The sequence below is a fragment of the Delphinapterus leucas genome, chromosome 20, assembly GCF_059928025.1.
Source record: "Delphinapterus leucas isolate spDelLeu-1000000601 "Yukka" chromosome 20, BTC_Dleu_Yukka2, whole genome shotgun sequence".
Classification (NCBI taxonomy): Eukaryota; Metazoa; Chordata; class Mammalia; order Artiodactyla; family Monodontidae; genus Delphinapterus; species Delphinapterus leucas.
Genome location: NC_143148.1, coordinates 57,039,927 through 57,054,151, shown reverse-complemented (window position 1 = coordinate 57,054,151; position 14,225 = coordinate 57,039,927). Strand labels below are relative to the sequence as shown.

The following is a 14,225-nucleotide window of genomic DNA, read 5'->3' as shown; positions in this document are numbered from 1 at the left end:
CAGTTTCAAGCCCTGGTCCGGGAAGATCCCACATGCCGTGGAGCAGATAAGTCCGTGCACCACAACTACTGAGCCTGCATTCTAGAGCCCATGAGCCACAACTACTGGGCCCACGTGCCACAACTACTGAAGCCCACGCACCTAGAGCCCATGCTCCACAACAAAGAGAAGCCACTGCAGTGAGAAGCCCATGCACTGCAATGAAGAGTAGCCCCCGCTCGCCGCAACTAGAGAAAGCCCAAGCGCAGCAACGAAGACCCGACGCAGCCAAAAATAAACAAATATTTGTTTATTTATTTATAAATATTTATTTATTAGATTGCATCGGGTCCTTAGCTGTGGCATGCGGACTCTTAGTTGCAGCATGCATGTGGGATCTAGTTCCCGGACTAGGGATCGAACCTGGGTCTCCTGCATTGGGAGCGCAGAGTCTTAACCGCTGCGCCACCAGGGAAGTCCCCCTAATTGATTTCTAATCTCATAGCACTGTGGTCGGAAAGATGCTTGATATGATTTCAGTTTTCTTAAATTTACTGAGGCTTGATTTGTGGCCCAAGGTATGATGTGCACTTGAGAAGAAAGTGTATTTTGCTTCTTTTGTATGGAATGTTCTATAAATATCAATTAAGTCCATCTGGTTTCTTGGTCATTTAAGGCCTGTGTTTCCTTATTGATTTTCTATCTGAATGATCTGTCCATTGATGTAAGTGGGGTGTTAAATTTCCCCACTATTATTGTGATACTGTCGATTTCTCCTTTTATGGCTGTTAGTATTTGCCTTATATATCGAGATGCTCCTATGTTGGGTGCATATATATTTACAATTGTTATATCTTCTTCTTGGATTGATCCCTTGTTCATTATGTAGTGTCCTTCCTTGTCTCTCGTAACAGTCTTTATTTTAATGTCTATTTTGTCTGCTAAGAGTATTGCTACTCCAGCTGTCTTTTGATTTCCATTTGCATGGAATACGTTTTTCCATCGCCTCACTTGCAGTCTGCACATGTCTCTGAGTCTGAAGTGGGTCTTTTGTAGACAGCATATATACGGGTCTTGTTTTTGTACCCATTACGAATCCCATTAAATTTTGGGTAATTATATGTATGTTCTTATTGCCATTTTGTTAATTATCTTGGCACGAAAGCACCTAGCCTACCGTCTCATTGTGACTTCTCTTTTGTCTTCGAATGTAAAATATCTTTTTTTGGTAGCTTTCAGTCTTTTTTGTCGATGATTGTTCAGCAGTTCGTTGTGATGTTGCTGTTTTCGTGAGAGGAGATGAGCTCGATCCTTCTACTCCGCCATCTTTTCCAGAATTGAGGGGCTGCTGTTAGTTTGGACGCTGGCTGTCTGTTTCCTCAGCACCTGCTGGCTTTTATTCCCTTGATAATGGGGTGTGCAGGTGCAGCCGCCCTTGTGCGCTACTGGGATGGCAGGGGCAGCACTTGGCGCTGCTCGCAGGTCTCCTAGCGGTGGCCTGTGCCTGTCTCTGGAGCCCACGATGGTGGCAGTGACTCGCGCCCGCACCCAGAGCTCCTGTAGGCAGTGTCCTGTTGCCTGGGAGCGCTCGTAAGGAAAGAAGCTTTTATGGTGGTCCCTCCCCTCTCCTCGTGCACCCCTCAGTACGGCGCCTTGGCTCTCTGACAGGCCCAGGCTTCTTCCGAGCACACCCTCAGTTGCCACAGTCCAGCCTCTTCAGCTGTCTCCGTGCATCCCGCCCCGGGCCTCTCCCTGGGTCTGACCTCCGAAGCCTGAGCTTCAGCACTGATGGATGAGCGTCTGAGGCCGGGGAGCGCAGGGTGGCGGCGCCGACCTTCTGTGCAGGCTGCTCTCTGTGCTGCCCTCCGCAGACTGGTTCCTGTGCTCTCCTGCTAGGCTCCCACGCTTGCCGCCTGTCCAGGCTGATCTCCTCCACAGCTCCCTGCCTGGGGCGCAGGCCCCGTCTACATTCCTTTCTCTTTCTTTTTCCTTTTGTTCTACCTGGCTAGCTGGAGGTTTTCTTGCCCTTCGGGAAGTCTGAGGGAAGTCTGAGGTCTCGTGCCTGCGCTCAGGAGCTGTTCTGTGGGAGCCGTCCACGTGCAGGTGTGCTTTCCACGTTCCTGTGGGAGGAAGTGGGCGCCTCGTCCTACTCTTCCGCCATCTTGGTCCCGTCCTCTTGTTTTATTTATTATTTGTTTTTACTAATAAAGATATTTATTGGAACAGTATAAAGGGTTTTATAAAAAATGAAAACGTATCACATCAATTAAATACTTGGACAAAGCAATCATTTGTTACACAAATTAAAATTCGTTGCAGAAGCCACGTTAATTCTATTTATTGGGAGCCAGTGAGGGTGAAGTCAGCTTACACAACAAATAGAATTCTGTCTTGTTGAGAGGTTCATCGTAGCTTTATTATTTTTTTAAATTATTTTTGGCTGCATTGGGTCTTCGTTGCTGCACACAGGCTTTCTGTAGTGGCAGAGAGCGGGGGCTGCTCTTTGTTGTGGCGCGCGGGCTTCTCACTGTGGTGGCTTCTCGTTGCGGAGCGCGGGCTCTAGAGTGCAGGCTCAGTAGTTGTGGCGCATGGGCTTAGTTGCTCCGCGGCATGTGGGATCTTCCCGGACCGGGGCTCGAACCTGTGTCTCCTGCACTGGCAGGCAGATTCCCAACCACTGCGCCACCAGGGAGGCCCCATTGTAGCTTTAAATGAGATAATACGTAAGAGGGGAAATTGAAAAATTGTTTTTCCTTCCAGCTACATGTGTCCTTGACTTAACCACATTCAAACAAAGTTCCTTCTTTAGTTTGCTCACCACCCAGTCTGCAAGCTCTTGGCTCTTTACCGGAACTGCTGGGAGAAGGTCCCGGCCCCTTGGTGTGCTGTCTGCTCCAGCCAGCCTTCCTGCTCCCAGCCCCTGCTCGTCCCCTGCAGGCCCCGCTCCCCTGCTGGCCCTGCCTCTGTCAGCTCTGCTCTGGGGCATGGCAGCCGCCTCCCGGCTGCCCGTCTTCCTCCTTCCATCCTAATCTTAGTTTGTCACCAGTTATCTTTCTAAAACATTTGTCTGTTGACCGAAGTTCCAGTCTCCCTTTGCAGCAGAATGACGTACGGCATTTCAGGCTGCCTAGCTCGGCCTTCAGAGTGCTTTGTGCGGGGGCCCTGGCCTCCCCTTTCCTGCCTTCCCGCCCTTCCTCGCGCTGAGCCCGGGGCCCTGCAGCCCGCGGGTTCCCCTTCCAGCCTCTGTGCCTCCCGCACTGCTCTCTCCTGTGCGATCTTGCCTGTCCTGTGGGCCCACTCCTGCTGCCGTCCTAACCGACACTTCTGGTTCCTCTGGACGGGATCAGCGATTGTCATCTCTCTCCGTCATCGCCCTCTGCCTGCCACTGGGGATAACACCGAGCACGTTGTTTACCAGGCTGGTCCCCGCCTCTCTCTCCCATGAGCCCTCGTGGGCTGAGGGCCTGTCCAAGGTCGGGCACCCTTGGGCCTCACGTGGAGTCTGCAGCTTGGAGGCCCCGCCCCCACGTTTGAATTCAGCACATCTCACGGCCTGTGTTTGCCTCACACCAGGCCTCACACGCTGCTTCTGTGCCTGAAGCAGAGATGTGCTTATTCCTGTTTCTTATAGGTCAGCAGTGGGCGTATGAATAGAGCAGTGATGAGTTTAAGCAGTGTTTTAACGCACACGTGAATACCAGGCTCTAGGGTAGACGTTTCCTTTTATTGCAACAGTGAACGTCATCGGCTCTTCATTCTTTTTTGTAGCAACCGATCACCAAAGTATATTGATGTCTTTTGTTTACTTGTCTTCACTTTGTTTATGAGAAATGCATCTTCTGTTTATAGACACGGGGAAAAAAGTGAGGGGAAGAGTTTAAGACACTTGCCCGAAGATACTGTTAAAAGTAAACTGTGACAGGGTCTGGCTCGGAAGGCAGTGTCTGTAGGGAGAGAATGGGTTCGGCAGCACTGAGAACTTGGCTGTTACTACACCCTTTTACACCTGCACGTGTACCTGTGCTGGTTATTTTTTCTCCTGTTTATTTTTTAACTGAGGCATAGTTCACGTACAGTGAAATGCACAATTTTAAGTGTATAATTTTAACAGCTCATTGAATTTGGTTTGACAGTGCGTGTGCCTGTGTAGCCTGCTGCCCTTTCCGTCAACTCAGAAAGTTACCTTGGGCTCTCCGTCATTCCCTCTTGTGCTCCAACCCTATTCTGATTTCTTTCAAAATAAATTAGCTTCGCCTGGTTCAGAGTGCCACGCAGATGGACTCCTACTGTACATATTCTTTGTGTTTTTCACTTAGCATGATTTTTTGAGATGTACCCACATGGTTGCATGTATCCGTCCGCAGTCCCCCTTGTGTGAATATGCTGTGGTTTGTTTACTCGTCTCCTGGTGAGGGGTGTTCGGGTTGTTGAGGGCTGGTGACTTAATGAATGCAGGAGCTGTGAACAGCTCTGTCCATGTTCTGTGTTCATATTCACCTTGAGGTAAATAGCTAGAAGTGGGATTGCCGAGGCACAGGGCGGCTGTTGGTTTAACTGAGAAAGTGCCAGGCCGCTTTCCGACGTGGTTGCCATTTTGGTTATTTTTTAAAATATATAAAAGTAACTGGGGATTTGGTCTCGTTGTAGAGATTCTGCTGTAGACCTGAGGACTGCGATGGGCAGTCCTGGGTTTTGCAAAGCCGGTTTTCTTTTAAGACAGTGCTAACATAAGCTCATTTGAAGATACTCAAAATGAATGTGAATGCAAAGTTGAAAGTATGCCATAATTAGGCATTACTGGTTCACGTTATTTGGCGTTTAAAGCTGTTGGCTACTGCACAGATACGTGAATAAAGTTACCATATATATATACATAGAAATGCCATATTTTAGAAGTCACCTCCGTTAGTCTAAGCAGCTTGTGGCTCGCGGCCACATTTGTTACTGAAAAGTTCAGAGGGGACTCAGAGCCACAGATAGGCTAGGGAACCTTTGGTGTGCAGGGTGGCGGTGACGGGTGCGGGGAGGCTGTCCAGGTCCTTGTGGAGGGAGGACGGGTCCTGAGGAGACTTGTAGGGTCGGGTGGGCAGGGGAGCCTGACAGCAGAGCTGGGCCCGGCGGAGGGGGCACTCCCGGTCAGGAAGCAGCGAGCAGCCTCCAGTTACTAGGAGGAGACCAGGGGAGCTTACCCTGCCCACCCCTCGACCCCCCCAGTCCCCTCACCCTCTTCCATGCCAGCCCCCTGGTGTCCTAGTCAGGGGTCTTGGTTTCAGAAAACAGACACCAACTGAGGGTTTGCTGAGAGAAACACGTTACGTTGGAAGGATATCAGATGCAAAGAGAGTGGACAGGCTGCGAGGCACACGGGGCCGCCGGCCTGGGTGGCAGTGGAGCTGTGCAGAGGAAGGACGTCTTGTTCGGGGGTGCCTTTGCCAGACCTGTTGTTTGGAAGATGGACCTCCTGGATTGGTCCTCTGATTTCATTTTATTTTCTCTCCTAAGGTCTTTGTCTTTGTCTTCTTTTTGCTTGTTTTTTAGTTGATTTACTGTAGTTGATTTACAATGTTGTGTTAGTTTTAGGTGTACAGCAGCCTGATTCAGTTTTATATATATGTATATCTATTCTTTTCCAGATTCTTTCCCAGTATAGGTTATCATAAGGCACCGAATAGAGCTCCCTGTGCTATACAGGAGGTCCTTGTTGGTTATCTGTTTTCTGTATAGTAGTGTGTATATGTTAACCCCAAACTCCAAGTTTATCCTTCCCCCCTTCCCCTTTGTTGTTTAGTTCTCCTTTCTGGGAAATTTCCCCATTCTCTCTTCCAATCTTGTTTGTAAGATTAAAAAACTCTACCATCATATTTTTAGCTTTCAATAACTAGGAAGTTCTCAGAATGTTCCTCTTTGTCTCACAGATGGTCTCTTAACTCTTCTTTAGTTTTCTTCTCTGTGCATTATGCCTGCTCTAAATTCCGGTTTCTTTTTTTTCTGGGGCTCTTCCATGAGACCTGTTTGAGCTTTCTCCAGAACATCTGTTGGCTCTTGGTTCATATTTAAGGATGAGATGTACCAGGAGCGTCTGCTTGGAGCGTCTGCGTCCATGGTCCTTTGTCCTCTGGCGGCCCCGGTCTTACAGAAACCTGGCAGCAATCTGACCTCTTTGGGAGGGGGACACCCCGCATCTTGGCGTTTTCCGGCCTCTTTTCTTGGGCCAGATGAGTGCTTCTAGGGAGGCTACGTCTGCTTGCCCACCCAGTGGGAGATGCTGCCAGGCTGGGATGCCCCTCACTCATTCCACCCGCTCCTTCGTGCACCGTGCCCCCTCCCCCGGGGCACCCTCCCACAGCGGGGCCTGGTGCACCTCTCACCTCTTTCTCTCTCGTCTTTTCTGTAATTCCTCTGCTGTGGCTGGTGAACGGTGAACAGTTGTTGCCTGTTGAAATGCAGGTTGACCAGATTTGGTCGGGATTATCCCTGGGTCTCTTTCTCAGGGATTTTGGCTTAGAGATTTGTATTTAAGACCAGGGCTGAAGTAACAAGAGGGTAAAATGGACAGGTTTAAAATAAATTACTTAATTTTCAGGATTGTCAAGCAGTTTACTAGTAACGAAAACCTGGAGGAGTCATGATTTCATAGTTAAAGATAGTTCTGAGTAACGGAACTTCAGGTGTGAAGCGTCACACTGGTTACATGTGCTCCAAAAATTGATCATATGCACTGAGAAATAGTATATGTTCTTTGGTCATAAAATAAGTAACTTTTCTAATCAGATTTTATTATCTTTCAGATCCTACCACATAGGACAGTATGCACCTTAAGATCCTGAGGAAAAGACACAAAATGTTCAAGTAATGTCTAAAAATAATTTGTGAGGTAAGTGATTGTTTATTGAGGTCTCTAATCACTGTTTCCTCTCTAACGGCTGACACTAACTTGCACACCTTTGAAAAGGCATATACGGGCAGTTCAGATGGTTAATGGTGACAAGTAGATCTTTTTCTTCACGTATAGTCTTTGGGTTTGCTTACCACCTATGCTAAAAGGAGAGTGTGTCCCTGGAGGAAGATTCCATGAAGGGAATTGATCAGTTATTAGCAGGTATTACAAGATGAGGGGAGTTCTCAAATGTAAACCACTGGAAGGGTTTTGCTCGAGTGGTTGTCCCTTAAATAATGGAGGTCTGCAATGTTGCTCTTAGCGTTCTGGGAAACGGGGCTTGATTTAACACGAGGATAAACAGCTCAGGTTTGGAGCGTAGGCAGAATCCCATTAAACTGGACATTAAAGTAGAAAAACCGTCGGTCGGTGCACAGTGCTTTCAGGTTTTCTTCAGACGTGATCACGCGGAGTATTCAGTCAGCAGCGACGGGCACCAGCACAGGGTGGGGCTGTGCCCTCGCCCTGGCTTCGCATCGCCAGTTGCCGTGCCATTTGCTCTTGTGTTCCTAGCATTTTTAGATGAGTTGAGCGTAAAGGAATTGTTTCTTCATTTCCTCCCCTCCCTTCCTGTTGCATTAATGAAGTGTAAGTGCTGTGACTCAGCGGAAGGTGCCTGCACTTGATGACAGATAACCGAACGTGTGCAGCCTAACCTCGCCGTGTTCATCGATTGCTTTCTTGCAAATGAAGTGACTTTTGGGCATGAGATGGTTTTCCCTTTGCCTCCTAGTGGATTTTACAAATTCAGCTCTGAAGCACACAGGCGTGATGCCTCAGTATCCTAACGTGCTTCTGGGAACGTCCCTTCCCGCCCACTGGGGTTGGTATGTGTGCGCTCACCCTTCCTCACAAATAGAGCTGCCGTCTGCACCCCTCGGGGAGGCCTGCGGCTGCTGTCATCAGTGCCTCAGCCGGGAAGGTTAATCGGGACTGGGTCAGGCGTCCAGAAGACTCAGGTCCTGATTTCTAGGCGAACTCGGGCTGCACGAGCGTGCTCTGACAGAAAGCCAGCCTGTCTCTGGACACGTGGCCCCTGCGATTGCTCGCTGCCCAGCAGGCGGGTACCCGTTGCTCATAGAAAGTGTCTTACCTGAGGAGTAGCCATAGAGCAGAGGGATTCTGGTCGGGGGAGTTTCTCAGCTAAGGCTCTGATGAACATTTATGATTCACTAAAAAACTTCTGTGGCCATCACTAGGCCTCTCTCTGGATCTGAGACGGGGACCAGTTCACGTTGTTGCGTCTGCCTGTAAACAGATGCGCACTTGCCGTGAGCCCAGGGGCGTGCGGGCACCCGACGGGGAGCCCGGAGAGAAGACCCAGGCCTTTCCCACGAGGGCTGACAGCCAGCCCGGGGCTGAGACACGGACGCCCTCTCAAGGTAGGGAGTGCTGAACGCACTGCCCGTGGAGCTGCCGCGCCGTTCCTCCTCCCAGAGAGTCTCAGCCCCCTGACGGCATCAGGCTTTACAGTGGTGTAGACAGGACCGCGCTCCAGCACCCTCTCCAGATAGCCGTGTCTGATGTTCAGGGTCCCTTTGCAAAGTGCTCTTCAGAGGCACGAGGACTGCCTCCGCAGGATGACTTGCTTGGCAGAGAGAAGCCTCGGGCGCTGTAGGGCGGGTGGCCTCCGCGGAGGGAAGGGGCTCGGCAGAGGCCTCGGCAGGAAGGCAGCCGTCGGGTCCAGTATGTGCTGGCTGAAGAATGGCTGCTTCGGGGCTGCCCAAATTCTTATCTTCAGTTTCTTCACTTCAGTAATTTTAAAGCTCTTGTTGTCTGATCTAAGAGCAGGCTGCGGGGAACAGTTTCACTGCTGTCTTGTACTAGTCAGTATCTTTGTATCAAGAGGGAAACCTGCAAAACATTTGCAGAAGGAGCTCCCATCCGCAGATTCGCTCATTCGGTAAATGTTCTCATCGTTCCCGTGCCCTGGTTACAGCTAAGGAAGGAAGTAATGCCAGGGTTCCAGAGCGGATGCCGTGCATCAGCTGTAGCAGACCCGACCCCAGGAGCATTCTTATCCCTCCTCCCCCGCCACGCTGGGGAGACCACAGTCGCCTGCTCTGTGCTTGTTTGAAAGAAGCCGAGCCTGAGCGGAGAAAGCCCTCGGGTCGTTTGATAAAGTGCTATCAGTGTTTTTCTATCCCCTGCACGAACAACAGGGCCACATGAACTGACTCTGTTTCCCTTTCTTTATTTATCATGAGTATTTCTACTCATATCAGACACTGATGAGAGGAGGTTATAGGTTTAAAGAAGGAGCAAAATGTTTGCTAGGAAAAGTGTAAGTTTTCCTTTAGTTTCTGACCCTGTGTGTTCTCGGGTATTAGGAAATATGGGAGAGTTGTCGAAAGAACAGATAAGTGAAGGAAACCGTTAAAAGACTGAAAGAGGAAGGGCGTTCTAGAAACAGCACAGAGTTAGAGAAGACTGCCTCAAAAACATGGTCGCACGTTGTCACAGTTCAAACGAGGGAGAAGTGAGGGTGAAGAACTCAGTGAAACAGGGAAGAGTCAGGCGAGAACTGGGCTCTGTGGTCGTGGGCCGGGGTGGAAACGAGCAGTGAAAGAGCCCCTTGTCTGTCAGCCTCTCATCAGCTCCTGGCATGTGTGCGCTGCGGGCCGTCGGGCCTTGGCACCGTGGATGGGGCCGTGGTACCCCAGGCCTCGTCTAGCCCGGGCTTGGAGCCTGGGTGCCAAGGGTGTCTAGCTCCTGCCCCGCGTCATCCTTGTGCAGTGTGGCTGGGGCCAGCCGCAGGTGACCGTGTGTCCCCGGGAGCCTCACCAGCTGTGTCCCATGCCCCTCCAGGGAAACCATGCCGTCATCAGGACACCGGCTCCGGGATGTCGAACACCATCCTCTCCTGACCGAAAATGACAACTACGACTCTTCCTCCTCCTCTTCATCCGAGGCCGACGTGGCAGACAGGGTCTGGTTCATCCGCGACGGCTGTGGCATGATCTGTGCTGTCGTGACGTGGCTACTGGTCGTGTACGCGGACTTCGTGGTGACGTTTGTCATGCTGCTGCCTTCCAAAGACTTCTGGTACTCCGTGGTCAATGGAGTCGTTTTTAACTGCCTGGCGGTGCTTGCCCTGTCCTCTCACTTGAGGACCATGCTCACCGACCCCGTGAGTACCTGCCCTCTCACTGGGGTTTTCGGCCGGGTGTGGGCTGGGGAGGCACCAGCGGCACCGGGCGGAGGGCCTCATGCTCCCGCAGCCTCGGGGTTCACAAGTGCCTGGATACAGGCTGGTGGCATTGTTTGTGGCTTCGCTGGAGAGAACCCAGCGCCCAGAGAGAGGTGATGTCATGGTATGTTCATGGAAAACATTACACTGAGCTGTTTATTCAGATGAAGAAAGTGTACTGAATAATGCCTGAAATCCTATTTTATTTTATTTTTTAATATTTATTTATTTATTTGGCTGTGCTGGGTCTTAGTCGCTGCACGTGGGATCTTTATTGCTGCTTGCAGGATCTTCGTTGCGGCCTGCAGGATCTTTTTAGTTGCGACATGCGGGATCTTTAGTTGTGGCATATGGGATCTAGCTCCCGGACCAGGGATCAAACCCACGCCCCCTGCATTGGGAGCCTTAGCCGCTGGACCACCAGGGAAGTCCCCCTTTCTAGTTTAAATACTTTGTTTCTCTGAAGTATGGACTGATGTGGCATCTAGGTTTCACCACTTTACGAATCTTTCCAGTTGTCTTTTAATCACACGCAACTAATTTAACTTCTTTGGGCTGCAGGTTAGCTATTATCTTTAAGTTCGCTGTAGGAAGAGCCCTGGTAGTGTCAGCCATCTTCCTGCATGTTGAAAACGGGGCTGGGTCCATCGTTTGTAGGCGTTTCGGCGAGGAGGCCACCACGTCGGTGCCCAGGTGCCAGGCTGCGGTGTGCCCGGTGGGGCCGAGGGAGGGAGGGCTACCCGGCTGGGCCCCTCTCACCACAGTGCTTGTGTCTTCTGACCAGTGTAGGCCTCCTTCCCCGCGTGGTCCCGCTCCTGTTACAGCCCCTCTCCGGCGGGAAGAGGCCTCACAGCTCTTCAGGAAGCCCCGAGAGCCGGGGGTCGGGTAGCAGGTGTGTGCAGCGCGCTGCCTCTGCTCCCGGCGGGCGTGTTCGCTTCACTTGTTTCGCTGCCAAGAAGCTGGATGGAAGCGCTGAGGGCTGGAGTGTGAGGTGGGGGAGGGTGTGAGTCCTGGATGCAAGCATTTTTTAATTGAAATTTAATTCACATTCCGCAAAATTCACCCTTTTGTTCGATGATTTTCGTGTATTCACATCACCGCAGTCATTTTAGACGTTTTCATCACCCAAAAAAGAAACCCTGCAGCCCTTAGCCGTCACCGCCCCGACCCCCCAGGTCCCCCAGCGCCAGGCAACTGCTGATGTACTTTCTGTCTCTGGATCGGCCTGTTCTGGACAGATCACACAGATGGAATCATACGGGGATGCATGGGCTTGACGTCTGGCTTCCTTCATCGGCGCGAGGTTCCTAGGGTTCATCCACACCGTGCACTGTCAGTGCTTCGTCCCTTTTCACGGCTGAAGACTGTTCCACTGTGGGGATGGGCCATGTTTTGTTTACAGCCATCATTAGTTGGTGGCCGTCGGGGTTCTTGCCACTTTCTGTTATGGACAGTTCTGCCGTGAACCCTTGTGGACCCGGTTTGTGTGGACCCATGTTTCGTTTCTCTTGGGTAGAGACCCAGGAGTGGAAGTACCGTGTCGTATGTTCACACTGCGCTGAACTGCTGAGGGTGGTTTTTCGTGGCGGCTGCAGTGCCTTAGAGCCCCCCCAGCAGTGTACGGGTTCCTGCTTTTCCACCTCCTCAGGTGATGTTCATGTGTTTGATGAGAGCCATCCTGACGGCTGTGAGGTGGTACCCCATTGTGTTTTGATTTGCATTTCCCTGATGACTAATGATGCTGGGCTTCTCGGCCGTTTGTAGGTCTTTGGAGGACGGTCCGTTCACGTCCTCCGTCTTGACATCTGGCTGTCACTGCTTCCGCCATGCCACACGTCAGGACTCCAGTGGCAAGTTACAGAAACCACCGGGAGTCGGTGTGAATAGAACCAAGGGCACCCCGCGGGGTGTCAGGAGCCCAGGGCAGGGGTGCGTCTGGCCGCGGGCAGGCGTTGGGACTGGGGTGGGGAAGCTCTCGGGAAGGAGGCAGGGGAGAGGCCGACTGAGCCCCCAGGCACCCCTGACCTTCCTGGCATCCTGGCCCTCTGCCGCCTAGTGAAGACGGTGGCCCCTCACACCAGAGGGAATTGGGAGCGTTGGGTTCCAGACGCACAGTGTGGGGGAGACTGCGTGGCCAGTGGGGTCGGGTGTCTGCTCCGTCCTCTCATCGGGGCGGCTGCTTTCTCCTCTCTGCGGATCACCTTCAACACGGGGTCCAGTCTGGGCTGAACGAGAGCCGTCACGCCACCCGGGGTGAGGCCAGTTCTCTGCCGGACGTCCTTTTACTAAGCCATTAGGAACAGTCAGTCTTTGCCAGGATTGGCTCCGGCTTGGGTTGTTTCTTGAGAAGTTACTGGTACTTTGAGGGGGGAGCAGAAAGGAAGATGGGGTCTCTGACACGTGATGGACCAGGGAGCTGATCGAGCCCAAGGCGGCAAGCTCACCTCTGGAGGTGAGTCTCAGTGTCAGAAGCATGAGATTGTGCAAGGCCACCCGCTGCCCCGCTCCCGGAGCCTGCTCTCCTCTGTCCCCAGCCTTGTTCTACAAGCAGCAGCCTTGTCAGCAGGTGGTGCCGAGGGCCCACTAAGGCGCCTTTGTTCCGGGCGCCCTGGGACGCCTTTGGGCGTTCATTAACCCACCAGCACCTTGCGGAGGTGGGCGTACATCATGTCAGAAGGTGAGACCCACAGCTGGCAAGAGGCAAAGCTGGGGTTTCAACAGTTATCCGTTGCCAAAGCCCTTGCTTTTTCGTTAACTTCTTACAGACATTTCATTATACACAGAAGTGGAGAGAAGAGGGTCATGAACCTTGCTTATCACCTCGTGGTCAATCTCGTGTCAGCGATATCCTTGCCTACTCCCTTTCCCTCCCCAGAATATTTGGAAGTACATCTCAGACATTATAAAACTTTATTTGTAAATAACTGTGTGTATCTTTAAAAAGGGCTCTTCTTTTTTTTTTTAAATATAAATTTATTTATTCTTGGCTGCGTTGCGTCTTCGTTGCTGCGTGCGAGCTTTCTCTAGTTGCGGCGAGCAGGGGCTACTCTTCGTTGCAGTGCACGGGCTTCTCATGGCGGTGGCTTCTCTTGTTGCAGAGCACGGGCTCTAGGTGCGCGGGCTTCAGTAGTTGTGGCACGTGGGCTCAGTAGCTGTGGCGCGCGGGCTCGGTTGCTCCGTGGCATGTGGGATCTTCCCGTCCAGGGCTTGACCCCTGCATCGGCAGGCGGATTCTTAACCACTGAGCCACCAGGGAAGTCCCAAAAGGGCTCTTCTTTATAAAAGCATGGCTACAACGCCAGTGGCTCGTGTGGAGCGGTTGAAGAATTCCTTACTATGTCCAGTGAGAGTCCACATCTCCTCAGTCGTCTCAGTCCTTTTATATTCTTTTGTTTGAATCAGGATCCAAATAAGATCTATCCTTTGTGACTGGTTGACGTGTCTCATTTTTCTCCTTCCACTCTGGTGTTTTCAGCTTATATCCCTGTACGTGGTTTAACGTGCTCCTCGTCCCCTGTGCTGACCATGGATTAGTAGGTAGACCTAGGGGAAGCGCCACGCTCCCGTGCCCCTAGGTCAGGTCCTGGGGATCCAGGATGCATGACAGGGAGGGAACCAGGGCGTCAAGATGGAAAGATATGGGGGGGAAATGTGCTTTGCAAATCATAACTTCCCTGGATATATGTATGCCGTGGTAGGGAGCACTCTTCCTAAGAGTGGGCACCTGGTTTCCTTCTCCAGGGCGGATCAGAGGTGGGTGGGTGCAGGTGTGAGACGTCGGGTGCTAGCAGCAGCAGCAGCAGCAGCAGCAGCAGCAGCAGCAGCAGCGAATGGAAAAGCTGTCAAGAGGACGCTGTGCCAAAGGGGAGCCGTCTGGGCCGTACTGGGGTAGGAGGCGTGGCTATGGCAGGGATCACAGTCCTGGCGAGACACAGATGAAACACGCAAGATGCGTCTTAGAAAAAACATGCCCTGAAAATGGTTCGAAGGGGAACGCGAGCTTGAGGAATGTGCCTCACCTGTTCGGAAGGTTTCTTTGATGGAGCGGAGGGGGGCCCACTGGTGCCGAGGAAGCAGGCACTCCTCTGGTGTGACCTGGTGAGACCCGGTGCTGAGCGG

The 14,225-nt window shown here is 51.8% G+C and overlaps 1 protein-coding gene across 5 annotated transcripts in view; it reads left to right on the top strand.

Annotated features, from left to right (window-relative positions):
• The window catches only part of ZDHHC7 (zDHHC palmitoyltransferase 7), a 30,671-nt gene that overhangs the window by 9,413 nt on the left and 7,033 nt on the right, over positions 1 to 14,225 (top strand). The window contains exons 1-4 of one of the 5 annotated variants that reach the window (XM_022583014.3): positions 5,366 to 6,426; positions 6,768 to 6,853; positions 8,116 to 8,298; positions 9,725 to 10,046. In XM_022583014.3, the coding sequence (XP_022438722.1) occupies positions 9,732 to 10,046 (315 nt within the window). In that variant the 5' untranslated portion in view covers positions 5,366 to 6,426; positions 6,768 to 6,853; positions 8,116 to 8,298; positions 9,725 to 9,731. The other 4 variants (XM_022583015.3, XM_022583012.3, XM_089903373.1 and 1 more) reach the window with 4 other exon arrangements.